The sequence below is a fragment of the Chelonia mydas genome, chromosome 17 (assembly GCF_015237465.2).
Source record: "Chelonia mydas isolate rCheMyd1 chromosome 17, rCheMyd1.pri.v2, whole genome shotgun sequence".
NCBI classification, from domain to species: domain Eukaryota; kingdom Metazoa; phylum Chordata; order Testudines; family Cheloniidae; genus Chelonia; species Chelonia mydas.
In genome coordinates, this window is record NC_051257.2 from 1,580,351 (window position 1) to 1,608,162 (window position 27,812).

The following is a 27,812-nucleotide window of genomic DNA, read 5'->3' on the forward strand; positions in this document are numbered from 1 at the left end:
ACACCATGCATGTGGCAGATTAAGCTGCTAGCACAGAACCTGATTCCCTGGGATATCATTCCCCCCCCACCCCGGGCTGTGTATGTGGGGGCTGCAGCCTGTACCCCACAAGTTTTGTGCCTGCCTTGATTCTAGCAAACGCTGGGGGGCCGGGTTTTGCTCCCACCAGGCAGAACCTGGCAGATTTTAACAAGACTTTTTGGGGAGAAGAACATGTGTAGCAAGCGTCATGATGGGGATTTACTCACTTAGCATTTCCCCCAGGAATCCCTCAGTGTTCCATTTGCTATTTGAAAACTAAACCCAAAAGTTACCATAGCAACTACTACCCTCAATGAGACAAGGACTAGAGCACGGGCGGGTTAGGCTCCAGACACCTGCTCCTCACCCTGTCAGCCGGTGGGCACCAAACGGTGGTTGGACCTGTTCTGCCAGCCTCCGGGGAAAGGGACACACATTCCTACATGCTGCTTTGGTTTCTGAGAGCAGCAAGTGGAGGCTGGAGGGTGGCAGCTTTAGTCTGGCTCTGCTCCTTGCATCTTTTATCCTCCCTCCAAACTCTTTGAGAAAAAGGTGAGACGCGGGGCAGGAAGGCTATCGCCTGCTTGGCATACGTACCCATGCAGTCCGAGGAGGGCCCCCAACTCCCAGTGGCGGGGAAGAGGGGCTAAGCCAAGAGTCTTGACGGTTTGCATGGAGAGAAATGGGATGTTCTCTGCTCTGAGAAATAGGGAACGGGATTGTTTTTGCCCTCATCAGCATGCCCCCCCAAGGCCCAGCATTGGGGCAAATGTCCTTCAGTGGGGGTGGCTGTACAGGTCTCAGGAGCGAACAAAACAGTTGTTTGAGATTAGCCACAGGGGTCACTGCAGGTCTTTGTGCTCTCTAGGTCCTGAATGTCCACCCCAGGGCCTGGAGCCGCGCAGCACCGTATCCACCTGACAAGGAGTGTCTAGCGCAGCGGTTCTCAAACTTCAGTGCACTGCGACCCCCTTCCGACAACAAAAACCACCCCAGAACGGGGGGCTGAAGCCTGAGCCCCGGGGGGGAGCCAAAGCCCAAGGGCTTCAGCCCCAGGCACGGGCCCTGTAACCCAGCCCTGCCACCTAGGGTGGAAGCCCTTTTGCTCCGGGCCCCAGCAACTTCAAGGCAACCCTGGTGACCCCATTAAAATGGGGTCCTGGCCCCCAGTTTGAGAACCGCTGCTGGTAGTCTCACCTTGCTCCAGATGTGTTCGGTTTAGTAACTTGTGCGGGTAACAGGTGTGATCACTAGGTGGCGCCCTCCTCCCCGCCCGTCGCGGGGTGCGGCAGCTCAGGGGTCGGTGCAGCGGAGCGGAGCGGGAGTGTGGTTAGCCCGCTGCTGGGCGCCAGACGGGGAAATCACCGCCCCTCCCCCGCCACCCGGGTGCTGGGCCTGGCCTGGGAGCGTGGCCACCCCCGGAGACGCGCCAGTCTCAAAGCACGTGGCCGACCAGAGCTAATGACTCCTCCAGGCGCAGGTAAGCAAAGAGCCCAGAGCGGGACACTGAGGCGCAGGGTGTCAGTGACTCAACCAAGGACACCCAGGGAGCACGTGGCAGAGCCAAGACTAGACCAGACCCCGGCTCCCCGGCCCGGGCCATGCCCACTGGGCTGCGGCAGGGGAAGGGAGCCGGGGGCAGGGGGTGGCCCTGGCCTGGCTCTGGGGACTCCGACCCGGGGCTGTGACCCCCCTGAGCGAAGTCTTGCGCTGACCTGGCAACCGTGGGGGCGGGAGCAGCCCTAGGCTGCGGGGGGGCAGCGCGGTGTCTGCTCTGCCAGCCGCTGTGGCGTTGCCCCCGGGGGCCGAGCCGGGGAACCCCCCCACCCCCACTCCCTGCTCGCGCCCCGAGGGGGCGGGGCGGCGCGGCCGGGCGCTAGGACCGCGCGGGGCCCGGGGCCGCCCTGGGCGGGGCCGCCGCCTGCCCCCGGAGCCGCCGCGCGGCGCGGCCCCAGTCGGTGCCCGGCAGGCGCGGGGCGAGCGGCGGCCCCGGCCCCACCATGCCCGGCTTCGACTACAAGTTCCTGGAGAAGCCGAAGCGGCGGCTGCTGTGCCCGCTGTGCGGCAAGGCCATGCGGGAGCCCGTGCAGGTCTCCACCTGCGGCCACCGCTTCTGCGACACCTGCCTGCAGGAGTTCCTCAGGTGCCCGCCGGCGCGCTCGGGCGGGCTCTGCCCGGGGGGGCGCGGGGGGGCAAGGTCCCGGCCTGGGCGCCTCGAGCCCGGGCTCGCCGCCGGGGCTCGCGGGACCGGGGGCTGGGGGGGGGTTGTGACGTCAGAGATCCCTTTGTTACGTCAGGCCCGGGGGGGCGCCCCCCCAACCCCCCGGAGCGCCCCGGGCTCGTGGCTCTCGCGGGCCGGCGCTGGGACCGTGCGGGGCTCCCCGGGCTGCTCGCCGGGCCCGGGGGGGGGGGGTCTCGTGGCTGGGCCGGGCTGGCGGGGGCCCCCCGGGCAAAGCCCCCCGGGATTTCCGCCCCCGGGGCAGCGGGGGGGCGCGTCCGGCAGCCGGGGCTGGGCAGAGCCCGGCTCCTGCCCCGGGCGGTTTGTTCTGGTGCCCGCCTGGCCCGGCGCTTTGGCCCCCCCCGGCCGCGGGTCCCAGGGGGCCCGGGACCCCCGGGCGGAGCGGCCCGGCCTCTCCGCAGCGCCCCGGGGCGGTCGCCGCTGCCTGGCTCGGCCCGGCTCGGCTCCGCGCGCGGCGGGAGGTGGGGCCGAAACTCGCCGCTTTCGTGACGTCCCTGGGCAGGTGCGGAGATTGTCCCCGGGCGGGACGTCCCCCCCTCGGCCCCTCTTGTGCGCGGCTCGGGGGCCTGCGGCAGAACGAACTGGGGGGGCCGTGTGTGCAGCGGGGGGGTGCAAGTGTCAGGCGTTGCCCAGCCCCCCGGGGTGCGGGGGGGGTGAGGCTCGACACGGGGTCGGGTCACGTCGCTCCTGAGTCCTCACACGTGGCTGTTCCGCCCGGCTCCGGCGGGCAGCGCCCTGGGTGCAGCGGGGCTGGGAGCTGCGCCCTGCCCCGCCCCGCCTGCCCCTGCCCCTGCCCCAGCCGGCCGGGCTTGCAGGAGGGACACGCATCTAGCTGCGTATTCTGCCCAGTCCAGCAGTCCCAGCCTGCCCTCGCCTTGTGCCCTCGCCTTGTGAAGGAGGATGGGAGTCCCTGTGGGTAATGGCAGCCTGGCCCCCCGCCCACCCCCCCCCCCGTTTCCAGGCTGGGTCCCTGCAATGGGGCACCACAGTGGAGATGTCCCCGTTGTCCCCACGTCCAGGGTGCTGGTAGGCGTTGTGGCCCACCTTTGCGGAGCGAGAAGCCGGGTGCTCTCTACATGGTGACGGACCAGGGGGCCCCTGCCCAGGGTATACAGACTCCTGTTTCTCCCAGCTGGGGGCTGTCCTGCTCTTGGCTCTGAGTTCTCACTCGCTTCCCACCCGTGGGCTCAGTCTCGGTCTGCGGGGGCGAGGGTGGGGGGTTAACCCCTCAGTCCTGGCGGGTTCACACTCTGGTGCATTCCAGGCTCTGCCTTGGGTGGTGGCACCAGCCTGTCCGTTCTGCACTCTGCCCCCCGCGCCCTTTGTCCGAACATCCCTCCCTGATACCAGTCACGCTGCAGCCCTCTCTGCCTGCCCCACGTGGCCTGGTAGTGGGAAGGACCCTGCAAACATGCTGGCTATGTGCCCAGCTCAGCAGCTGCAGCTCCATGCCACCCTGGGCCCTCCTCCGTTTGACTGGAGACCAGCTGGTTCCCTGCTATGGGGCGGGTGGGGGGGGGGGCAGGACAGCCACTTTATTGCAGAAGTGGGTTCCAGAAGTGGGGAGGGGAAACCCTTGGCCACGACAAGACCCTCTCTGAGGAGCCAGAGCTCAGCCAGGCTACATCCCACCCTGCTGCAGGCCCATAGGATTGTTTGCCCCCAGACCCTTCAGCTCCATGTGGTGGTTTGGCTACAGTGTTCTCTCAGGTTCTGGTGCTGTGAGCAAGCCCCTGGAAATGGGCAGACCCTGCTGAGAACCTGGGCTGCGTGTGTACAGCGCCTGGCACAGCAGGGTCCCAGTGCTACAGATCACAGTACAGCAGCTGCAGATGTGGGCAGGGCTGGGAGCTGTGCACTGGGTTAGGAGAGGCCTGGTCTGTGGTCAGGGGACGGGCATAGAGGCTCTGAGAGGCAGTGCGGGCTCAGCAGCCCATGCAGTGGCAGTGGGTAGAGAGGAGCCTTTTTGTGTGTTGCACAGTGTGTAGCTAGCACGGTCGGTCCTGTTCCCGGTGCACTCAGGGCCTTCAGGATCCCTGCGCCTTTGTGCTGGGGACACTGCTGGGAAATAAGTGTGCCAAATGGGATTTATTTCAGCCCTTGCCGGACTTCCCTTAAGAGCCCCAGCCCAGCTTAGCTCTCAGCAATTGCAACACTGACCTAAAAAGCAGAGTCTTCAAATTGGGATTAAACGTGTGCGTGTGGGGACATAGGTGGGAGCTTCAGGGCGAGCGGTTTTCCTTCGGGCACCTTGCCTTTCTTCCACAGCCCTGCCCCTCTCCTTGCTGTGAGACTCCATCCTCCTGGCAGGATTGTGCCCTTCACCAGAGATGGAGCTCTGCAGCCGCTGGTGCTTGAGCCCTGTCCACACCACAGCATCTATCCCTGCTGTTGAAGCATGCTTGAGCCATGGGGTTCTGGAGGGGTCACCTGCGGCAGCAGCTTCCCACAGGCTTGCTGAGCGGTTGTGGATTGCCAGAGTGCTGCCAGGGCTTGGCATGTGCCGTCCCTGGCCCCCCCCACCCCCGCCGGGCAGGCAGGGTCTCTCTCGGGCTAGCCAGCTGTCCACAGCCTCGCCAGGGAAGCCTGGCGTGCGCCTCTGAACGCTCCCAGAGCCAGCTGCTTCCAGCACCACCAGCCAGTCCTCTGCCTCCTGCTTCCTGAATGAGGCCCGGCGGGGCGAGAGGCGGCTCTGGCTGTCGGTGCTCGGAGGGGGGCTGGTTCAGTCATGTTCTCCAGCCTGACACACCTCAGCAGCCTGTAGCTCCCGTCTGGGGGGCTGCGGTCCCCCCTCCCTCAGGGCAGGGCTGGGGGCCAAGGAAGCCCCTCCACCTCTGAGGGCTGTTTTGTGTAGAACGATTCGTGTTTAACCCCTTGGTGCCCAACTCCACTGTCACCAAGTGCAAAGCGGGCAGCTGTGGGGTCTCTGGGACTGCAGAACCCTCTGGGGCTGAGCTGGGTGCCTGGTGTGCAGTGTCGGGGCGGGGGGAAGGACTAGAGCACAGGTTGGTGCCAGGACCCACGGCTGGCCCCGGGCCATGGCCATGCTCCCTGTGGCTGCGATGCCCAGGCCCACTGACCAGCACGCCAGCCTGAGTCTCTGTGGCGTTGTCCAGAGTTTAACTAAACCCCTGGCTTGGGAATGAGGAGCCCAGCGTTGGCCCTGGTGCCTGTGAGCAGGAATAGAACCCAGGCTACTGCCTTGAGCGTGTCGGCATGGACCCCACTGCAGGGGTGCACGTGCCTCGCACACGAGACCTGGTTTTTTGTGACTGGCAGGGCTGCGTGTGCACCTTGTGCTCCCACACGGGGGCAGAACAGGAGGGGTGGCTCTGACTTGTCTCCGTTTCCGTTTAATGCCCGTGGCAGCGAGACCGAACCTGGCGCACGTCGAACCTGCACGTTCCTAGCTCAGACTAAGTGGCTTGAGAACCTCGGCGCTCCTGACCACCATGGGCTGAGGGTGACTGTGGCCTGAAATTCTCTGGTTACACCCCCTCCCCCAGCACAGACCCTCACCGTACAGGGTCTCTGTAGCGAAGGAATCAAGCCCCAGGGCTTAGCCCTCCTTCCATGGACTGGTTCCCCTGACAATGGGCACAGCTGGGACCTGTTTTGTCTGTGAGAATCCCACATTCCCAGCAGATGCTCAGCATCCTCGTCCTTCTCTGGACTCATGAGGCTGAAACTCCACTGTCTGGGACAGTCCACGATGGTCTCGTCAGCCCCCAGACGGTGAGCGTCAGAACCCTCCAAATGGCCAAGCCAGCGTCGCCTTGAACCCCACGGAGCGTCAGACAGGGCCCCAAGGAAGGACCCCGTACAGCCAACCACAGCCCCTGAGGGGTTGCAGCTCTGCGCTGAGGGAAATCGGGGCCTTCCCATAGGCACAGCAAGTCCTCCCAGCCCTTCCTGGAACGGGGGACAGGGAAGGACGTTGATGCTTCCTGGCCCAGCACTATGCTGCCATGAGCGTTGGCCCGGACCCAGTGGATGAGGCTCTGGCTGAGCCAGGCCCATCGTCTGTATCGAGATGTCCGCTGGCCCCGTGAACGGATTGGGGCTGAAAGCGCCTTCTACCTCTTCACTGCCCCAGGGGAGGTCTTCTCTTCACAGTCACTGGGGCATGTTCCCTGCTCCCAGCAAGGCACCTCCCCTCCTGAGACTTACAGGCTTCTACTGCAGCCCAAGCCTCCCTGGCCTGGCAGGACTGGCGCTGGTGAGCTACCCGTGTCCATCTGTGATGCCACCAGGCATCACCAGCCCTCGGCCCTGCTCTCAGGAGCCCTCGGCTGCCTGGGTTTGAGTTGGGGGGGAAAGGGGAGTTGCCGCCTGGCCGCTGTCTGGGAGCTTGAGGAGGCACAGAGCACGTGTGTGGCCCTGAGGGATGCTGCTAGCCAAAAAAAAACCTGGTCTCGTGCACGCAAGGTGTATGGGCTCCTCTCGCGGGAGCTGCACGGACCACGGCTGGGAGAACCACAGCTCCTGTAGGGGAGGAACCGTCCTCCTCTGGGCTCCCCCTTCAGCGCCCCCTCCTGCAGGAGCCTGTCCCGGGGTGCGGCATCCCCTCCTGCTGGTGGGGCTATTGGCCATGGGAAATGCGCTCCCCTCCCCAAAGGGGCTGGTGCAGAGTGTCCTGGCTCGCTGGGCTCTGTGCCTTGGTCTCTTGGCTGTTTGGAGGTGTGGGGGGATGTGCTCCCGTCTTTTGGGCTAAAGGAGCGAGGGCTGGCTGCAGCTCAGAGCAGTGTCTCCCCGTCCCCCGGGGCGCTCAGCCCTCCTGGTGGTGTGGGGGCCGGGCATGCCCAGTCTTGCTGGGCTGGCTGCGTAGCCAGGAATTCGGAAAGTGTTTTGTGATTGCTTGGTCCAGGACTGAGCTGGCACAGGGCTGGGAGCGGAGGCCTCAGGGGCTGCACCAAGGAGCTGAGCCCTGTGTAAACACGGCAAACTGTCTGTTTCTGCTGTCAGGTGGTCCCAGTCAACAGCCCCTGAACCCAGCCCCAGTCTGCCAAGTCAGGGAGGGGCCCCACCCTCTGTGGGGTGACCCCTCCATCAGGGCGACCTTCCGCTGAGCAGAGCTGGAGAGTCCCCAAGGCCGCGGGCTCTTGGAAGGAGCCAGGCAAGTGCCATATGAAGACAAGAGGAACCTGATTTGTGCAAAACTGGGGGTTTCTCAAGAGAGGCTCCTTCCATCCTATGGTGCCGTGGAGGGGGTGACTAGGACGTGGCTGGGGGCAGCTGGAAGCTGACTTATCTCCCTGGGTCACCTGCACTGATGCTGCCTGGGGCCTGCGTCTGGCTCTTGGCTCGAGTTAGGATTTCTAATGTCAGAGAGGGGAGATGTCTACTGGATTAGAGCAGGGGGCTGGGAGTCAGGACTCCTGGGTTCTGTCCCTGGCTCTCGCACGTCATGCTGCCTTAGGGGATCTCTGTGGACCCTCGGAAGGTGCTGACCCTGCTGCAGGGCTGCTGTTCTGCCCAGCCCCCGTGGTGTGGCAAGGGGCGTGGGCTCGGGTCAGTCTCTGGTAACTGATGCGTTGGGCAGGGTGCATGGCTGAGCTTGCTGCTGGCGCCTGGAACAGAGCAGGGTCCCAGGGAGGGTGCTGTGACCCTCCTCCCCCTTGGGCAGCCCAGCCCCAGACCACGCAGTGTTCAGGGACGGTCAAAGGCAAGGACTTCACTCCCTAACTGCTGCCTCAGCACATTCTCTGCCCAGCCAGCCGTGGTGGAGTGAGCAGGCTTTGTTGGGGATTATGTCAGTTCTCCCCCGCCCTGCTGTGGGGGACCTGCAGCCTGTTCCTGTCTGTGCTGGTTAACCCTTGCTCTGTGCGCGGCGCTGGTGCTGGGGAGGTGCATGGCAGCCAGCGTGGGAGCGCATTAGGCTGCCGGAGCCGCAGGGTTCCCGCCGGGTCGCCTGGAGCTAGCCTAGGCCATGTGCCTGTGCCCAGTCTGGGGTGGGGCTGCTGGCGCGAGCCAGGCTCCCACACTGCTTAGCATGGCGCGGCCAGGCCGGGCTCCACCCCAGCCTGCTCCAGCCTTTGCAAGGAGCCTCGTTCGCCCTTGTGTACCATAATCCTCGCCCTCGGCTTAGTCGCTTCCTCTGGGCGTGGAATCCAGGCAGAGCCGAGGCTGGCTGGGAACGTGCTGAGGCTGGTGCTGTCTGAGCTATGCCCAGCTGTGGGAGCTGCTGTCTCAACCGTTCTCGGGTACTGCAGTGCTCGGCTCTGCCCACGGTCTGTCCCCGGGGGGAGGTGCCTTTGCATGCGGGGAGGCCAGGTTCCATTGCCCGGCTGGCTCCGTGCTGCACCGTCAGGTGTGTGGCTCCCTGGCGAGCGCTCTGCTTCCATGTATCCCGCTGCTTAGGCTGGGGCTTTATTTCTCCTCGCTGCCCAGCAACTGTCCCCACAGGAACAGCGGGCGCCCAAACAAACCGGGAGCTGGGCAGCCTGGGGCCTGTGCAGGGAAGCGGGCTTGGCCTACGGCGCTGGGCTCAGGTGGCAAGGAAACCACCCAGCCGTATTGGCCGAAACCTGGTGGTTTCCCTCTTGGTGCATCTGCGGGGGGGACCATAGGGGCTGAGCGCTAGGGGTCTGACTAGCCCTTGTTCTCCAGCAGGCCGTGGGGCCGGGGCTCTGCCTGGCATCCCCGCCATGGCATTGGCAAAGGCCTTTCCTCCTGTAGAAATAACCCAGCCTGGAAGCTGAACGAGGGGGCGAGTTGGATGCCAGGCTGTGACACGTGTGAACCACTCCTGGGAGTCGGGAAGGGGAGCCCTGGCGGGTCAGCGCTCTCCCAGCTGCCCAGGGCCCCCATGTGTTCCTGTCACACCTCTGTCCGCAGGTGCTACGAGCGACTATGAGGGAAGGGCAGGTGCAGTTTCCTGTCCAGCTCCACCAGGCATCCTGGGAAGCACAGGAGCTGTTGCCCCAGGAAGAGGCCCCTGCCATGGGTAGGAGATCCCAGCTTTGCAGTGGGAGCCTGGCCCAGTCAGACCTCTGGGCTGGAAAGCCTGGCGTTCAGTCTCTATGTCTGCTGCCCTGCTGTCCAACCCTGCGCCCTGCCTTGCTCCTCTCCTGTCTCCCCGGCTGCAGTTGTTGCTTGGCCCCGTTTGTTCCATCCAGCCCTGGTTAGTCCGTGTGAAATGCTGCTGGCACCCTCTGAATCCTGCCGCTGGGGCGGCGTCTCTGCTCCCCGGGCGCCCGAGGGAGCTCTCTGGGCCCGGGTGGGAAGGGGGTTAGTGGAGGTAAGCGCCAGGGTGAGCACAAGGATATAAACTGGCCAGCAACAAGTTTAGGGGGGAAAACACCCAACTGGCTTGAGGACTGAGGCTGATCAGTTTGTGGAGGGGATGGTACAATGGGACTGTGACTGCCAGCAGCAAATACCTCCAGTGGCCGGAGACGGGGCACTGGATGGGGAGGGCTCTGAGCTACTACAGAGAATTCTTTCCCAGGTGTCTGGCTGGTGGGTCTCACCCACATGCTCAGGGTCTAATTGATCACTATATCTGGGATCAGGAAGGAATTTTACCCTGGGTCAGGTTGGCAGAGACCCTGGCGGGTTTTTGCCTCCCTCTGCAGCGTGGGGCATGGTTCACTTGCAGGTTTAAACTAGTGTAAATTGGGGAGTCTCTGTAACTTGAAGACTTTAAACCATGATTTGAGGACGTCAGTGACTCAGCCAGAAGCGTAGGAGTGGGAGGGATCTCGAGAGGTCGTCTAGTCCAGCCCCGTGCCCTCATGGCAGGACTGAGTATTATCAGAGCTCAGGGGTCTATTACAGGAGTGGGCGGGCGAGGTTCTGTGGCCTGCCATGTGCAGGAGGTCAGACCAGCAGATCACGATGGGCCCCTCTAGCCTTGAGTCCCTGAGTCTGTGGGCTGTGGCAGGTGGCTGTCGCACGGGGGGTGTCCCCTCCCCTGGGCTGGGCTGTGGCGGTGCCCGTGGCCCCGAGGTCTCTCTCATGCAGAGTCTGAGTGGTCCCAGGTGTGGCCGTTCTGGCTGCCGCGAGCACGGTTCAGCAGAGCTGCTGTTCAGGTCTGGAGGGCAAATGCACTGTGGCTGCCTGCCCTGCCCTGCCCGATGGCTCCTGTGCGTGTTGCTGGCGGGCCAGGCCCCTGGGAATCACGGTCACATGCTGCTCTTCTCGTCTGGCAGCTTCTTAATTCTGGCTGAGCGATTTAGTAGCACTGCCGGGGATGTAACCCTGTCATGTCTGGAGAGCGGCTGCCAGCCTCCCTGTGCTCCGATGGCAGGCGGGTCGTGCTGTGTCCGAGCCCCCAGGCCTCGCTGCTAGACCTTGTCCTGGACGCTCGCCACAGGGAGGCTGGTGGGACTGGCTGTGTTGCAAGCCTGAGGCAGACCAGCGAGGCAGGGCGCTGTGCAGCTGGGTGGAGGAGGGTTCCTGTGCAGGGGGAGGCAAGGGCCGGGCCCCCCAGCCTCAATCTCCTCGTGCTCCGGGTTCTCCAAGAATCTGGCAAGTGCAGCCAAGCTCCTAGTGGTCGCAGGTGAGATCCGTGGGCCAGGGAGCTGCCGCATGCTGGTGATTCGGGGTGGAAGAGAAGTGCTGGTTGCAGGGAAGGGCTGGGCTGGCCCCAGTGGCTCCTCGGCCCGTATTGGCTGTGGCTCCTCTGGCCTCGGCTTGGGAGCAGATTTCACTGTAGGGCAAAGGTTGGGCATTTTTCTGCATAGTCTTGGCCCAGGCGTAGCTGCAGATTCTGCGACGGGCTCTTGGCCTGTGCTGCAGTTGACTCTCTGCAGTGCTGGGCCCAGGCCACGGGTGCCTCCTGCCCCTCCAGCACTGGCTGTAGGGCTCTGCATCGGGCCCCCAGTTCAGGGCCCTGGTGTCTTCCGGCCATGGCTCCCTGCTCAGTGCCTGAGAGAGGGCAGGGATCTGAGCTGGGGGGCTGGCAGTGTGCAGGCTGGCAGAGCAGAGCATTGCCCAGTGCTGGCCTATGCCCTCGCCACCTCCTGATGTGCATGGGGGAGCCCAGGGCAGGCGAAGCAACCCCCCCTCTGGAGCGGGCGCCTGGGGCTGGCCGAGGCACAGTGGGACTCTTGGTGTGCTTGGCCCAGGATGGCCGCAGCTGTTGATCTCGGTGGGGCGACTGCTGCTGTCTCAGCCCACTGGGAATCCCAGGCTGGCAGCAGCTGGAAGCCTGGCTGAAGGGACACCTGTTCCCAGGCTGCAGCCTGGGCCTTTCCCATCCCTGTTTGTCCGTCAGGGGATTTGATGGGGGGAAGCCAGTTGGACTGAGCTCTGCAGCACTTGCCTAAGCAGGGATCTGGTGTCAGGGGAGGAAGCAGCATCTGCTAGGGGTGGGGGTCGGGTAGGGGCATTTCTGGGGTCAGAAATCACAGCTCGTGGGCCTTGATAAAACCCGTAATCTGTGCAAGGGCCAGGTGGGAGCCCCCCTGCTCTGGCCTCCCTCAGTCTCTCCTGGGGCTTGGAAGCAGTGGGCGGACGCTCGAACTGCGTGGGATACGGTGCCGCGCTCCGGAGTCTCTGTTTATTTCCATCAGGGGTTCATGTAACTTACCCGGCAGCTGGTGAGGGGGAGAGGAGGCCATGGGAACTGGGGGAGGGGAGGAGCAGCTGGCTGAGCCGGGCCTGGGCTGTGGGAGGGGGGGAGGGAAGGGGTGTGAGCCAGGTAAATGCCCTGCTGTAGTGATCACTGGCCTGGCTCTGTGCAGGGCTCTGGAGCTGAGACCCACGGGGGGGCAGGGGCTCCACGTGCCAATCCAGCCTGTGCCAGGGGAGGGGAACGTTTGCGTAGTCGACTCCCACCCTGCCCCAGTGACTCACAGGGAGGCGCTGCCTGCGGGCGTGACACCCGCTGCGTAGCTGACCTTTGTCACGCAGGGAAGGTGTTTACACTCCCTGCCTGGCACTGGCTGTGCCTGGCTCTGCCCTGGCCTAACAGGCAGCCGTGTGCTTGGAGCGGTGCCCACGGAGCTTGTGGGGGAGGCAGCCAGGGCCAGCCCCACCTTTTGGACACGTCCTGGCCTCCTGCGGGGAAGGTGTCCTCTGGGTATGCTGAATTGGGGTTGTCACTGGGGCCTGGAGTGCAGCCCCTGCTCCCCACGGCCCTGCCTGGGGCAAGGGCTTGGCCAGCGGAGACTAGCTCGGGGGGCTGAGTGATCTGTGGCACCTGCCCCCCATGTCGCTGCAGCCAGGCCCCTCTCCCCTCCTGGCCGTGGCAGTCCTGGTCTGCCTGCACCTTGCACGCATGCTGCATGAGGACCCCAGGCAGTGTGGGCTGTCAGCGCAGGGAGATGGGGCTAGCGCTGTGCAAGGCCTTTCCCATGGGACCCAAGGGACTCCCTCCTTTCCTGGAGCTCTGCTGGGGGGCTGAGGGCTTGCTGCTGCCGGCCCCATGAGCTCAGGGGTAACATCTGGAGCTGAGCACGTGGGGGCAGGCTTATTACCAGGTTCAGATACAGGGCACATTTCCTCGCCAGAGAAGCCTGAAGGATGGGCTGGGAAAGCGCAACTGCCTGGATCCGTGCAATGGCTTGGGGAAAGCCCTGCAGAAAGAGCAGCGGTGCTGGCTGCAGGCTCAGGCGCACTCTGGGAGAGGCTCCACTGTGCTGGAGGCCCAGTCGCGCAGGGCACCTCCAGGCCTGCCAGGAGAGGCCCCAGCCCAGCCCCACTCAGGCTGTCTGTGGGGTGGGGCCCAGTGCAGTGTCCCCCAGGCAGGGTGCCTTGCGCAGGTTTTGGCGCCTCTGGAAGCTGATCAATGGACAAGCGGTGACTCCCCTTCCCTCCCGTGGGGTGCAGGTGTCTGTGTGTCTGGGCCCTGGCAGGTGGGGGGCAGCTCCAGGGCGAGCCTGCTGTGTTTCCAGGTTGGGGGCTGGGTTTGGGGAAGGCACTAGCCGGCTTTGCCCAGACTGCCTCCGCGCCTCCTGTTTGCTAGATGCGCCGCTGGCAAACGCTGCCACCTGCCCCACGCGGGGGCACCTGGGCTGCTATCGCTGGCCAGCTGTGCGAGGCGCACGGAGCACGGGCACTGCACAAGGGATCTTCCCAGCTGAGTCCCCGAGTCCAGGCTCTTGGGATCTGTGGGAGGCTGGAGAGTATGTTTCAGAGTAGCAGCCGTGTTCGTCTGTATCCGCAAAAAGAAAAGGAGGACTTGGGCCCACCTTGGTTATCACTACAAAAAGTCCCGTCCCCCACCATCCCCGCTCTCCTGCTGGTAATCGCTCTCGTTACAGTGTGTATGGTCACACCCATTGTTTCATGTTCTCTCTGCATATAGATCTCCCCCCTGTATTTTCCACTGCATGCATCCGATGAGGTGAGCTGTAGCTCACAAAAGCTTATGCTCAAATACATTGGTTCGTCTCTAAGGTGCCACAAGGCCTCCTGTTCTTTTTGGAGAGTGTGTGTCATCCATTCCCCCCTCCCCGCCCCCCCCCGCGGTGCCTAGGCCCTTCGCAGTCCAGGGCTCCCCTGCCCCCCCGGGTGACCTGTCTCTGAGCCACGCGCAGCGCTCCCCCCGCGCCGTCCCAGCAGAGCTGTCAGCCCCTCCCAGGGTCAGAGGCTGGGGAGCTGCAGGGGTGGATGGGACTGAGCTGAGAGCTGGCGGTTTCCTGGAATCCAGGAGCCCCTGGGCTGCCTGGCAGCACGTCCACCCCTCAACATCTGGCGAGCAGCTGTGGGGGGGGAGGGGGAGAGGTACCAGCTCCTGCTGTGGGGTGGCAGATTTCTCACCTCTAATGGAGCCTGGGAGGCATTTAGCACCTGGCTGTGGGGAGCTGCGCCAGACCATGGGGCGGAGCTGGGCCTGTTGGCCTGGCCTGCAGAGCCCTGGCTGCCCAGGGCTGGGAGCAGCTGCCCTGCTTTCCTCCCGGGGCCCATGCTCCAGAAATGTTCAGGGCCGGGGGCTCGGCTCCACCAGTGTTTGGGGCCGGGTCTCTTCCTGGGCGATGTAAAAGGGCCCGGGGCCCCCGGCTGCCACCACCAGCAGCACAGTGGGGCTAAGGCAGCTTCCTGCCCGGCTTCGCTCCGTGCCACTCCCAAAAGCGGAACGGCCCTATGGTCCGTGGAGACACCCCGCCCCCGCCCCCACCCCCACACACCGCTCCTGCTCCCAGCACCAACTCTGCAGCTCCCATTGGCTGGGAGCTGCGGGGGTGGAGACCCCCTGGCCCCCTGCCTCGGAGCCGCTGCCAGAGGGGGGTGTGGGTCGCTTTCGGGAGCCTCCCGAAGTAAGCGCTGCGCCCAGCCCAGCCCAGAGCCTGCACCCCTCACCCCCTCCTGCACCCGACTCCCTCCCAGAGCCTTAGGCAGGTGTGTGGGGAGTGGGGGGCGGCAGGACTTGGATCTGTTCTGGGCATCACCAAAAATTGTACAAACCTGCCGGCCCTGATGGGGTCACTGCTCCATGCTGCTCTGGGAATGAGCCCATCCCGCCCTGCAAAGCCTGGGGGGGAAGGTGGGTCACACCCTGGGAGGTGTCGGGCCGGCGGGAGAAGCAGAGTCTGGCATTTGAGGCACTGACGCTCTCGCCCCGTGGCGTGGCTTGAGGGGCCATGCACCCCAGAGGCTGCTGGGGGAGGCTGAGCAGAGAAGGGGGCGTTCGGTTCACTTGTGTCCCTTGCTGGGTTTGAGCTCCTCTCGCAGGGCAGGCAGAGCTTGGGCGTTGGGCATGGCTGGGTCAAATGACTCAGACGGAGGTGATGCACACACCTCTGTGTCTTCACCTGCCCTCAGAGCAAACCTAGTCCCTTTCCCTACACAGAGGGAAGTGCTGTGTGTGTGGGAAACTGAGGCACATAGGGGACTTACTAAAAAACGACAGAAAATTCCCACTTTGCCCCCCAGGGAGCCCTGCTGTCCCACCAGCTTTGACCTTGGCTCGTTTCTATTGCAGTGAAGGCGTCTTCAAGTGTCCAGAGGATCAGCTGCCCCTCGACTACGCCAAGGTGAGAGCCCCGCCCTGCCCATGACAGCTCAGCCATGGGGAGGGGGGTTTGGTGCCCAGCATGGCGTGGCCAGGGAGCTCGGCTCGGGTGCAGCATTTTCCCACTTGTCTCCTGCCTCCCCCCATTTGCAGCCCAGGGATGGAGGCTCCAGAGCTGGGGCGAGCCGTCTGGCAGGGAGGTCAGCCAGTGCATGGGGAGCTGAATCTCCCCCTTCCCCGCAGCCTGGGCTGCCCCAACTGGGGGACGCTGCATCAGGTTCCACGGAGCTGGCAGCGTGGACCGCGCACGGCCTCAGCCGGTGGCCTCCCTGGGGTGTCGGGCTGCGCGAGTCCGTGTGGCAAACAGATCTGGCAAACAGTCTCCACGTTACAGACAGGGACCCCCTCCCCTCACAGCCTGCCCTGGGATTGTGCATTGGCACGCCTGGCACAGGCTGCGGTGCCGACGTCGCTCTGAGGCGAGAGAGCCCTTCGTGCAGCTGTGCTGGGAAACTGGCACCTCTCCCAAGAAAGGCTGCTTGTTCGCCGCCCTGGCATGGCAGAGCCCCTGCCACCGAACAGGAAACAGCTAGACCCCACGGGGGGGAGGAGGTCCAGCCACAGCTCCTGCGCCCAGCAAGGGCCCCTGGGCATCTGGCTTGTTTCCTCCAGCGCTCTGAAGAATGCTGCTGGAGCCAGGACCCAGGCCCTGCCCTCCCCTCCCCTCCCGTGCCCCTCAATCCTGACCTGCAGCCCCTGCTGTCCCAGCCCTGGACTCGAGGAGAGGGGGTTAATTTAACCCTGAGCTAAGTGGTTCCCAGGCAGGTTCGTCCAGCCTCTCCCTTGTGGAGAGGGCATAGCAGGCTGTGGGCAGCCCAGTGGCTCAGGCGGGCACCTCCTCGGGGCAGGTGGATTTAGAGGCATGATGCTTGTGTGTGGAGCCGCTGGGAAGGAGGAGGCTCAAAGCCAGGACCCTGCCCCTGGCTGAGGCAGCGCCTGGTCCTGGAGACACCGGGCCGGCAGGGGAGACGAACACCCTGGTGAGGGGCAGGAGACATGTCCATACTCACTGTCTGCCTTGGGCCCCAGGACTCCCCCTGGCCTCGCCAGGAACGCCCTGCCCCTGCTTGGTGCCTGCTCCGGGGCGTGGCTGGTGCCCCTGGGATGGGCCTGGTCCTGTTCTGACCCAGGGTGCAAGTCCCCTGATCTCTAAATGTCCCTTTCCCTAGATCTACCCGGACCCCGAGCTGGAGGCGCAGGTGCTGAGCCTCACCATCCGCTGCATCCACAGCGAAGAGGGCTGCCGCTGGAGTGGGCACATCAAGCACCTGCAGGTGAGCGGGGAGGGGCTGGGGAGCGGCTGCAGGGCCTGGGGCGGGAGGGGCAGCGAGGGCGGGTTTGGCACTGGGCTGTGATACCAGAGAGAGAGGGAGACGCGCACACCCCCCCCCTCCCCTGCTCACGTTCCTGTCTCGCCAGCCCCATCTCGGCACGTGCGGCTTCAACGTGATCCCGTGTCCCAATCGCTGCAGCACCAAGCTGAGCCGGCGCGACCTGCCCGACCACCTGCAGCACGACTGCCCCAAGCGCCGCGTCAAGTGCGAGTTCTGCGCCAGCGACTTCTCCGGCGAGGCCTACGAGGTGCGGGGCTGGTGCAGGGCAGGGCTGGTGTGGGGAGCCAGGGTCCCTCGCGGGGGCAGGGCCAGCCCCACGGGGTCCCCCTCGCAGGGGGCTGGTGCGAGGGGCAGGGGTGGTGCCGGGACGGCCCCGCGGGTGATGCCCCCTGGCACCAGCTCATCGCGCTCTTGTCCCCCAGAATCACCAGGGCGTCTGCCCCCAGGAGAGCGTGTACTGCGAGAACAAGTGTGGGGCTCGCATGATGCGTCGGCTGCTGTCCCAGCACGCGCTGGCCGACTGCCCCAAGCGCACCCAGCCCTGCCCCTACTGCACCAAGCAGTTTGTCTTTGACACCATCCAGGTGAGGCAGGGCCCTGCAGGGGGGGTGGGGGGGGTGCTGCTCCCTGGGCCTTGGCGGGGGTGGGCTGCATGTCACGGGAGCCCGTTGGGTGTGCCCGGGTCGGGGCCCAGCCGGTCTCTGGGGGAGCGTTACTCCAGCTAACAGCGCCTCCCCCTCTGCTCCAGAATCACCAGTACCAGTGTCCCCGCTACCCCGTGCCCTGCCCCAACCAGTGCGGGACACCCAGCCTCGCCAGAGAAGACCTGTCCGGGCACCTGAAGGAGAACTGCAGCACAGCCGTGGTGCTGTGCCCCTTCAAAGACGCTGGCTGCAAACATCGGGTAAGTGCTGCCTTCTGCCCCCGCCTGCCTGGGCCAGAGCCGGCACTACCGCCCCAAGCGCCCAGGCTCCTGCTGGAGCTCCCTCCCCAGCCCTGGCTCTCACCGGCCCCCCAGTGCCGGCCCCTTCCCTGTCTTCTGTGCTGCACTCCATTGATGGCTGCTTCTTCCTCCGTGCAGTGCCCCAAGCTGGCCATGAGCCGGCACCTGGACGAGAGCACCAAGGTGCATCTGGGCATGGTGTGCTCCCTAGTCAGCCGGCAGCGGCAGGAGATCCAGGAGCTGCGGCAGGATGTGGAGGAGCTGTTGGTCAGCAGTGACGGGGTCCTGATCTGGAAGATCGCAGACTACGCCCGCAAGCTGCAGGAGTCCAAAGTGCGCAGCAACTACGAGTTCTTCAGCCCACCCTTCTACACCCACCGGTACGGCTACAAGCTGCAGGTGTCCGTGTTCCTCAACGGGAACGGCAGCGGGGAGGGCAGCCACCTGTCCGTCTACATCCGGGTGCTGCCGGGGCAGTACGACAGCCTCCTGGAGTGGCCCTTCTCCTACCGCGTCACCTTCTCCCTGCTGGACCAGAGCGACCCCTCGCTGGCCAAGCCCCAGCACATCACTGAGACCTTCAACCCTGACCCCAACTGGAAGAATTTCCAGAAGCCGGGGGCCTCCCGCAGCTCCCTGGACGAGAGCACGCTGGGCTTCGGGTACCCCAAGTTCATCTCGCACGAGGACATCAAGAAGCGCAATTACGTGCGGGACAACACCGTCTTCATCAAGGCCTCGGTGGAGATCCCACCGCGAATCCTGGCCTGAGCCTGGCATGGGGACGTTAGCCAGGGGCCTCGCGGCTCAGCCTGGCCGCAGCTGCGTTGCAGCGACTCCGTGGCCTTTCTCGGTCTGCAGCAGCCTGAGGGCACCGTGGGCTTGTCTGACTGGGGCCCTCTTGGTGTTTCCGCCCCAGAGGCCCAGCAGCCTCCTCCTGAGCAGGGACTGTCGCAAGCAGGTTTCCTGCAGCAGCCATGGCCTGGAACCACCCTGGGCCCCGCCAGCTGAGACCCAGCGCCGTGGCTGGAGCTGGCCGTGGGGTGCAGGGAGAGGCCCTGCAGACTGGGTGGGAAGGAGAGCAGGCCCTGCCCTTCCATACATGTTCCCATGGGCTGGCTCTCCAGCCTCAGGACAGCCGTGGGGCCCAGGCAGGCTGGTCACCGCTGCCCCCAGCCTGTGCCCCACCAGAGTGAAACACCACCTCTGTGGGGCGGTGTTGCAGCTGGGCCTGGGGGAACCCCAGCCCCCCTCCAGCACCTGCAAGCTCTGGAGCGGTGCCCACGGGGGGGCAGGGGGGTAGAGCCATGCTGTCCTGATAGCATCAGTGGCATTGCCCCCGGGGATCTGGGGCGTCTAGGCTGCCACCCCATTGGGACAAAGTGGATCCACCTGATCTCCACTGGGGCCATTGGTCATATAACCCAAGCTCTCCTCCCCTCCTGAGTGCCTGGAGGGGGCAAGGCCTGGGGCTCCCTGCAGGCTGCCCGCCTCGGGGCAGGACTCGCCCCTGTGCCCTGCAGCTCAGCTAGGGCATTCCCCCTCCCCCCGAGAGCCCCAGAGAAGCCTGGACAACACAGGAGCCATGTAGCGGGGCAGGGACCCCCTCCCCTCCCATGAGGCCTTTGCAATGAAGCCCTAAGAAGGGAGCCCCAGTGAGGGGTCCCCTTGTAGCTACCAGCCCCCTGGTGCTCTGGAAGCCCCACAGGGAGGTACAGACCAGCCAGAGCCTGATGCCCCAGCAGCAAGGAACCGGCAGGTCCCCTGGCGCTGGGTATGCGGCTGCCAGGGTCCCCAGGCTCCGTCTCCTTCCTGCTGCCTCAGGGACCCCCGGAGGGCACAGGGCCCCTCCACCCAGAGCCATGTTTTGTGAGCACCTGCCCCAGCGTCTGGCTGGGGAGCTGGGGTGCATGTGTCTTATCACCGGGGAGTCTTCCATATCGCGTCACTCCGAGGGGAGGGCGTCTGTTATTTATTGTCCTGGCTGCGGAGCTGCCCGGCCCTGCTGCCTTCACACTTTTTCAATAAACTCTTCTTGTATTTATCAGGTTTGATCCTGCTGCCTTTCCTTCCTCACGCCGCAGGGGTTGGGCCACAGGTGGGGCTTGGCATGCAAAGGAACTGCAGTTAATTGCCATATGCAAATGAGATCACCCCTCTCTCTGCTGGGGCAATGTAGAGGGGGAGGCAGTGCGACTTAAAGCAGAGTCTTAGCAATGAGTTCGGGGAACCCACCAGCTAGACACGTCATTGCTATGGCATGCTGGGCACCCCCTGGGGGCGGGGAGAGGCGGGCAGTGGGGCAGTTTCTCTATATCACGTAATGTTGAAATGCAATTGGGCATCCGATCCGAAGAGCCATTCCATCCCCCAAACGGCCTCCTTGCAGAACGGTCTGTTTGACCCACGCAGATGATATAAGGGTGAGCTCCAAATAGCCTGTTCCGGGACGTTTGGAAAATATTTAGCCTCACGCATGTTCCCTGTACTGCTTTGCCCTGCAATGAATTGCAGGATGATGTGGGCAGTGTAATGCAGGGAAGTAGGTTGGAAGACGGCTCGTGGAAGCCATCATCTGTGGTGCTTCAGTCAGCCATGTTATAAGAGGGAAAGTTGACTTGTGAACAAGGTAGTGGCTTTTTGGCAAGGGGTGGCACTTGGCGATTCCATGAACAATGGTTCGAGAAGATGTGAAGAGACACATCTTGGAGAAAGCTTGAACGTGCACGGAAGCATCTGAAGATGTGGTGAAGACAGACTTCACGTACAGTGCTCCTGGACATGTATGGTACCCAAGGAGAGAACTGTTCAGGTACACAGCCAGCCCTCTCCTAAATGACTTGAGGATTTCTTAAATAGGAAAAGGCAATCAGAGCGTTATTTATATGGTTAAAGCAAGTGATCACAGATACAGGAAGGAGTTTGTGTTACCTTTTGGAACTTAAGACTGAGCTTGCTCTTTACAGAAGCCTAGATGTCCTTCAGTGCTAACCCAGGGTAAGCCGCTCTTATGCCTAGAACCCCTGGAGTGGTGCAGGAGCTTCATGTGGCTGGTTAAATTGTAAGTAAAAGGTGAAGTTGAGGTGGCAGAGATCTGCTCAAATGCCTCTGTCCTCAGCAGAAGTGAGAGGTGAACCAGAGTCTCCAGCATCCCAGCCAAATACCCTCCCCACCGCACTACAGGGGGCTTCCTGCTCAGCCCTTGTGCTGTGGCCTAGTTAATATTGAATTAAAGTGGCAGGGCTTCAAGAGGAAAGACCCAGGAATTGAACCAGGGTCTCCAACATACAGGGGAGAGCCCGACCCCTGCACCAGAGAGAGCTGCTCTCAGGGCACTTTTGCTTGGCCCAGTGAATAGTCATTAAACTGGAATGGCTGCAAGAGACGAGACTCAGGGCAGTAATTAAAGTGGAGCAGCTTCAAGAGGGGAGCCCTCCAGCAGGCTCCCGCCCAGCCCAGCGCTGGTGTTTACCACCCTCCTCAGCAGGCACAGGGGCCACTCCCCTCCCTGCTGCCCACCCACCTGGGGCTGACCAGGCCCGAGCTGCTCTCTTGAGCCCTCCCTCCCGTGTGGGGCTGGCATTGCTGCTTCGCGTTTCTCCTTCTCCTAGCGTACACATTGCCACGCCCAGTGCCTGTCTCTGAACTGCAGAGCGGGGTGAGAGTTTGCCTCTAAGCAGCAGCAAGGCGACTGCAGCCTGTGTGTGGCTCATGGCCCTTTGGGTGACCCAAAGAAAGTCTAACAACGCTGGGCTTGGGAGCTGGCAGTTGGTCAGGGAGATACGTTCTAGGTGAACACTGCTCGTTCCCCCCCAGCTTTGTGCGAAAGAAAAGCGATTTCTGCCCCTCCCAAGACCAAGCTGAGCTCTCAGCTGTGGGAGGTAGTAACCTATCTGCCTGCTGGCTATAAACCTGCTCCCACCACCTCCCGTGTGAGCAGTTTGAGGGCAAAGCGCCAGAACACGGAGGTGGTCACAGCAAGATGATCTGACGTCTAGTGCAGTGGTTCCCAGCCAGGGCTACGTAGGGATACATCTACTCAGCGAGATATTTGCCTACTTGTACGACAGGCTACATAAAAAGCACTGGCAAAATCAGTACAAACTAAAATTTCATACGGACCATGACTTATTTATACTGCTCTATAGACTGTACACCAGGGGCAGGCAAACTTTTTGGCCTGAGGGCCACATCGGGTTTCCAAAATTGTATGGAGGGCTGGTTAGGGGAGGCTGTGCCTCCCTAAACAGCCAGGTGGGGCCCCTGCACCCTATCTGACCCCCCCCCCCCTGCTTCTCAGCCCCTGACGGGCACCCCTGGGACTCCTGCCCCATCCAACCCCCCCCCCGTCCCCTGACGGCCCCCCCCCAGAACCCCTGCCCCATCCGTCCCTGACTGCCCCCTGCTGCCCCATCCAACCCCCCATCTCCTTCCTGACGGGACCCCTGCCCCCATTTGAACCCCTCTGTTTCCTGCCCTCTGACTGCCCTGACCCCTATCCACACACCTGCCTGCTGACCACCACCCCAAACTCCCCTGCCCTCTAGCCAACCCCCCCTACTCTCTGCCCCCCTTACTGCCCTCTAGCCAACCCCCCCTACTCTCTGCCCCCCTTACTGCGCTGTCTGGAGCACCAGGGGCTGGCAGCGCGACAGCCGCACCGCCCGGCTGGAGCCAGGCACACACCGCGCAGCACAGAGGCCAGGCCAGGGTCTGCAGCTGTGCTGCCCCGGGAGCTTGCCTGGCCTCTTGCCCAGAGCATTGGGCAGGCAGCTGAGGGTGCGGGGAGCTCAGGGGCCAGGCAGGAGGGTCCCGAGGGCTGGATGTGGCCCGGGGCCATAGTTTGCCCACCTCTGCTGTACAATAGTTCTGTTCCAATTGATGTATGTGATAACGATATGGTGAAAATGAGGAGTTCAGCCATTTGTCGGTTGCAGTGCAGGGCCAGGTGAGTACTTCGTCCTTCATGCCATGTTCAGACAAGACGCTCTACACGCTCCCTTACTGGTACGTTAGAGGGTGACGTGTCTTACCATTGTCTTCGGAGACAGACAGATCATTCCAGCTGTCACGTGTGGGCTTTAGACTCGTCTCCCGGGCTGAGCAGAGAACATCAAAATAGGCTTTATAACTGGGGGCAGGGCTCTCATCTGCGTAACTTCATACAAATAGCAGCTAGAAGAACTTCTCAGATCAGTCGATTCCTCAACTAGTGACAAATATCTGATGTGTGACAAGGTACAAACACGCTCCTGCTGTTCTGTGCCTATAGAATTTTGCTTTAACCGAAGGCAAGAAAATACAGGGACATGCACAAACCGTCACCAGAGGTGAAACGTTTCCTGCCCTCTCCAGAGCAGGACGACTCCGCGTACGCCCTGGCATTACCAGTGGTATTTAGAAGCTTTCTGCCAGCTGGGGGCACAGTTAGACTCTGTTTCTACGGCCCTTTGGGTGCTGGGAGGATGTTTTCTCAGATTGGATGCCCAAGAACATTTAAACATTGCGTGATACAGAAAAACTGTCCCCCTACCCCCAGCCCCACCCTCCTGGGGATGCCTAACAGGGGGTGGCAGTAACATTTTTCTAGCTGATGGGTGCCCGCAATGGGTCGGTGGGAGGGGGGGCAGACTAAAAGTGCAGGGCTGAGCCCAGAGAAGCTCAGGGCCCAGGTCTGCCAGGGCTTCGGGTTAGCAGGGTGGCTGGGGCTGCAGCGTTTTGAGCTTTTGTTGGCACAAATATACATTTCTTCCTGTGTGGGGTGCAAAGAAAACGGGCCAGCACAGCACCCCAAGCAACACATCCACCACCTGCCTGCAACCACCCCGCCGAGCACTCGCCCACCCCCCAGTCAGCGCAGCGGGTGTTGACTCTGGTCCCTATTGAGGACAGCCTGAAGCAGGTAACACTACTATGGCATGGCTGATCATCCCCTGGCAAGGGGGACAGAGGGCTCCCTGTCAAGACCTTAGCCCCACAAGGCAGAGGAAAGTACTAGTCCCCCTGACCTCCATATGCTGGCACTGCCCCCATGTGCCTGCTGGAGTGCACCGACCTCAGCAGAGACCAGGGAGCAGCAGGGAAGGTGCTGCCCAGCCAAGATCTGGCCTGGTCCCTCCCTGAGGGCCACTGGGCTTTGCAGTTAGTGATTACAGATTCCAGCCCCTCCCTCTGGCTCTGAATTCGCTTGCAGCTGCAGTAGGAAGTTCAGCCTGTTCCCAAATGCACAGGAGCTCGACTGACCTGGCGTCTTCGGAGCGCCGCCAGGAAACCTGGCCTGGCCTCACACCGCTGTGCTCTGCCCCTATCTGCCCTGCAGCCCGCTGCTGCTTGGTCCAGCCCCTGGGGCCTGTGGTGGCTGCTCTGCAATGCCAGGAACAGCTTCTCCGCTCTACTGCCTGCCCGTCCCTGCCGGCGGCCTAATGCACTGGCCCATCTGCTCGAGGGGCCATAGACCTACCAGGCCCCGGAGCGGCCTGTCCTTGGGCACCATGGCAGCCAGGGGGCTGGGCGTGGAGCGAAAGAAAGGGCAGTGGCCGACAACATGCAGCTGCACTGGGCCACGTTCAGGCCAGGCTGTGTCTGGGCCGTGCTCCCCCTCCCGCTGGGCTGTTTTTTCTTGGCACCCAGACATATAACTAGGCCGTTGGCTGGTGCCACAGGCTGGATTGTCACTAGATCCCCAACGCTCCGGGGGCCCAGCCTGTGGGGGCTGCTGCAGCTGGAAGCCCTGGACAGAGCAAGGCCTCCACTCACCTCACCTAGCCCCCACCCCCCCACAATGGGGCTGTACCCAGTGAGGCCACTGCACCAAGTCCCAGCCAGACCCGGCACCAGCCTGGCCAAGGGGGAACAATAGGCAGAGCCGGAACTGGTGCCCGGATTCACCCCACCTGCAGCAGAGAACAGCCAGGAGCAGCGTCTCTCCCTACAACCTAGGGGCCCAGCTGCTCCCCCCCAACTACAGCGGAGAAAGGTGCTGTCCCGGCATGCAGACACCTCCCCCAAAGCAGTCGAAGGGCTGAAGGGCAAGGGAGGCCAGGCAGGGCCCCGCAGCATGGCAAGGCCCCTTGGCACAGCGTGTCCAGCAGGGCTCCCGATGGTGCCAGGGCTGGGTTGGGCACTGCCCGTCTCAGGCTTTAGGCAGTGGGAATTCTCCACGGCCTCTCCCTGGGCCCGGGCCCGGGGTTCTCACGCTCCTCCAGCCCTGCTAGTGGGAGCCACCACACAGAGCCCTGGCTCGGGGCTTCTCCAGGCCAGGGGCTGAGCAGAGCCCTGCTGGCCTAGGGGGCCCAGTGCTGCCCCATCACCCCCACCTGGGGGGTCTGCAGCGGTGAGAGCCACCTCTGAAGGGGAGGTGAGCAGGCTCTGCTCAGCCATGCATCAAGCAGCCACTGCACTCATGCCATAAGCCTGATTGACCTATCCCCCGCCCACCCCTGCATGCCCCCCAGGCTTCTACACCCTGCTCCCCCCATCTGCACACAAAGGCTCCCTCAACACCCCTTGTTTTAAGGTGGTGGGGTGCATGCCTGACCTTGGGCTGCAGGTTTCCAGTTTCTCCTGAGCGGGGCCCTGGGAACAGCTCCTCCAGCTTGTGCTGCACCCTGGAACCAAGGCCTCTCGCCACAGCTGCACCAGATAGCTCGTCAGTGGAGTCGTTAGAGGGGACTGGAGGCTGGGCTGGGCACAGAGGGGCTGTCTGCACTGCAGCTGGGCCCGCCCTAGACCCAGCAGTGTGCAGCTTGGGGGGGCGCTTGCAGGCCTGAGACACAACCTCCACCCTGCGATTTTAGCAGACTGGGTCGAGCCCAGGGTGAGCGTTTGTTCACAAGGCAGGCAGGCGGTGCGCTCCCAGCTGCAGTGGGTGCCAAAGCGGGCTGCTTAGGGGGCAAACAGCTGAGGCCAGGAGAAAGCAGCGGGGTGGGCCTGTGGGGCCTCAGAAGATCTGGGGGAGGCTAGGGTAGGATGGGGGCTGTGGGGTGGGCTCAAGGGGCATGGGCGGAGCTGTGAAGGGGAAGCTGGTTTGCTCGCTCAAGGCCTTAGGGGTCTTAACCCCCCCAAATAACAGCCAGGGCCGCTGGCCAGCTCGCACAAGGGCACTAAGCTCACGCTCAATGATCCTGGGAGGCCAGGTGCTCACTCAGCTGGAGCCCCTCCCCCACCAAGCCCCCCCGGCATCCTGGCCCTAGAGATAAGCCCCCTCTGTCCCGTGTCTCGGCAGCTGGGATGGTTCTGTGCTGAGCACACGTGGCCATTACGGACCTGACGGCGCTCCCTGGCCTGCCCGCGGCGGTGATTGACAGGCCCCATCCCACGGTCACAATGCAGCTGACCAGGGACCCAGTCACCGCGCCCCCTGCGCCTGCCCGGCCCAGGTCCTGCCGCTTTACTTGCCTGGAGACCTGAGCTGTGTGCCAGGAGCCAAGGCTGGCAGTGTGGCTCTTATCAGCCATGCAGGCCACGGGGCTAAGCAGCCAGGCAGACGCCGGGGGGTATGGGGGCGGGGGGGCAGCACAACCCCCTCAGGTCAGGCTCTGCTCCCACCCCCCCCGCAGCTTTGAAATGGTCAGGCCCAGGGAGGGGCTCCCGGCACAGAGGCCCACCGAATGGCCATGTCCATGCTGCAGAAACAGGCACTGTTGCTCTACCCTGGGGGCCGGGGCCCTTGCCTACCCGCCCTAGGCAGCTGGGCGCGACTGCTGCAGCAGCCTGTTAAACAGCTGCCGTGTTCTAACTCAGAGGTGGCTGCATTGCTGTGATGGGCACAGCTAAAATCAGAAGCAAAGGCCTTTCTGCTCCCACCCTACTGAGACAGTGGGGTGTAAAGCCCCCTCCCCTCATACATGCAGCTCAGAGACTGTGGCCAGGAGAGGCCGGTCGGATCCAGTCCAGCCTCCAACACAACTCAGGCAGCGAGCTGCCCCTGCAAGCCCTGCACTGTCCCCAGCGCCCGGTCTGAGCTGGAGCGACCCAGTTCGAAAGACCCCTGCTCTCTTGTCACCCCGTGAGGGAGAACCCACCGCCTTGCCAGAGCAGCTCCCACCTCAGGGGAAAGAGACGTTCGGGGCGGGGGAGAGGGGTGGCAGGGAGACGTCTCCCACAGGGCCGAGCCAGCTGCCCCATCGCCACACACAGCCCAGCCCAGTCAGGAGCCAGGCTGAGTGCATAAAGGGGGTGCGGCAGGGGCTGTGGCAAAGGGGCGGGGAGCCCCCGGGGTCAGACGGGCAGTGCCGGAGCGCTAACCCTGACCCACATACTCCGAGCAGATGGGGCTCAACTGGAGGTGGGTAATGCAATAATCACTGAGTGCCAGGAGGCAGCTTGCTCCATACAACCTCCCCACCCCCCATTGGGCCGAAGCAGTCTGTTCAGAGATGGGGAGGGGCTGCCCCCATCCAGCCATAGGCTGCCCCCAGTAGCTCAACACCAGCCCCAGGGGGTCTCCTCCACCAGCAGGGCCCCCAGAGGCTCCATGGGCAGGTGAGGCTGGAGCAGAGCAGCCGGGGCTCTGGAGAGAGCCCAGCAGAATTCTGTCCCCATTGCTACTGCGTGGCAGAGACAGGGGCATTGGCAGCCGGTGGCAATTCCCCGCCTCCTGCCTGGCCTTGGCTTGGGGCATGATCCTGGCTGGGCTCCAAGGCCAGGGGTGGCAGCATCTGTGTAACCCAGTGCCCAGCCCCCTGTGCAGCCTGGGGCGGGATGTGACCCTTCAGTAGCGGTGACGGCATCTGCTCTGCCCCTCAGGGGAGCCCCCCTGGTGTCTGTGGGTGTGCGGGGACCAGGATGGGAGTTCCCCAGTGCTGCCACCTGCAATGGAGAGGGGAACCCAGGGGCAGTGCGGGGTGCAGAAGGATGAGGAGGCCATGGCACGGGGGCACTGCAAGGTGGAGAATCCACTGCAGGACCTTGTGGTCCATGCCCTGGGCACATGCCCGCTCTGGCTCTAGCCAAGCTCTCCAGCCAAGCTGCCAGGGACTGGGGAGCGACCACCTAGCTGGCTCTGCTCTTCCCTGCCCCGCCAGCCCAGGAGCTGGAGCCAGAGCCCACAGCGCTCCTGGCTGCAGCAGTCAGGTCTCTCCTGTGACCCTGCTGAGCCTTTCAAGCTCAGGGCACTGAGAGGAGGAGGGCTCGGACCAGCCACAGGGATGGGGGAGAGCAGCAGCCCACGAAGGAGCCGCTCGTCCTGCTGGGCCGCACAGCGCCCCAATTCCCACTGCTCTGCGTGGCTCAGTACAGAAGCAGGCTGCTTGGCCTGGGGGGTGCCGTTTGGCAGTCCAGGGGTTTTCTGCTGCTCATGGGGGGTGGAGGAGG

The 27,812-nt window shown here is 63.6% G+C and overlaps 1 protein-coding gene across 1 annotated transcript; it reads left to right on the forward strand.

The window, feature by feature from the left end:
- The first annotated feature begins 1,954 nt into the window (after positions 1–1,954).
- TRAF4 (TNF receptor associated factor 4) lies at positions 1,955–19,543 on the forward strand. The gene is made up of 7 exons (XM_037880714.2): positions 1,955–2,164; positions 15,132–15,183; positions 16,391–16,495; positions 16,641–16,802; positions 16,978–17,139; positions 17,304–17,459; positions 17,637–19,543. The coding sequence occupies exons 1-7, from the start codon at positions 2,022–2,024 to the stop codon at positions 18,267–18,269; spliced, it is 1,413 nt and encodes a 470-aa protein (XP_037736642.1). The 5' UTR covers positions 1,955–2,021; the 3' UTR covers positions 18,270–19,543.
- Positions 19,544–27,812: the final 8,269 nt, after the last annotated feature.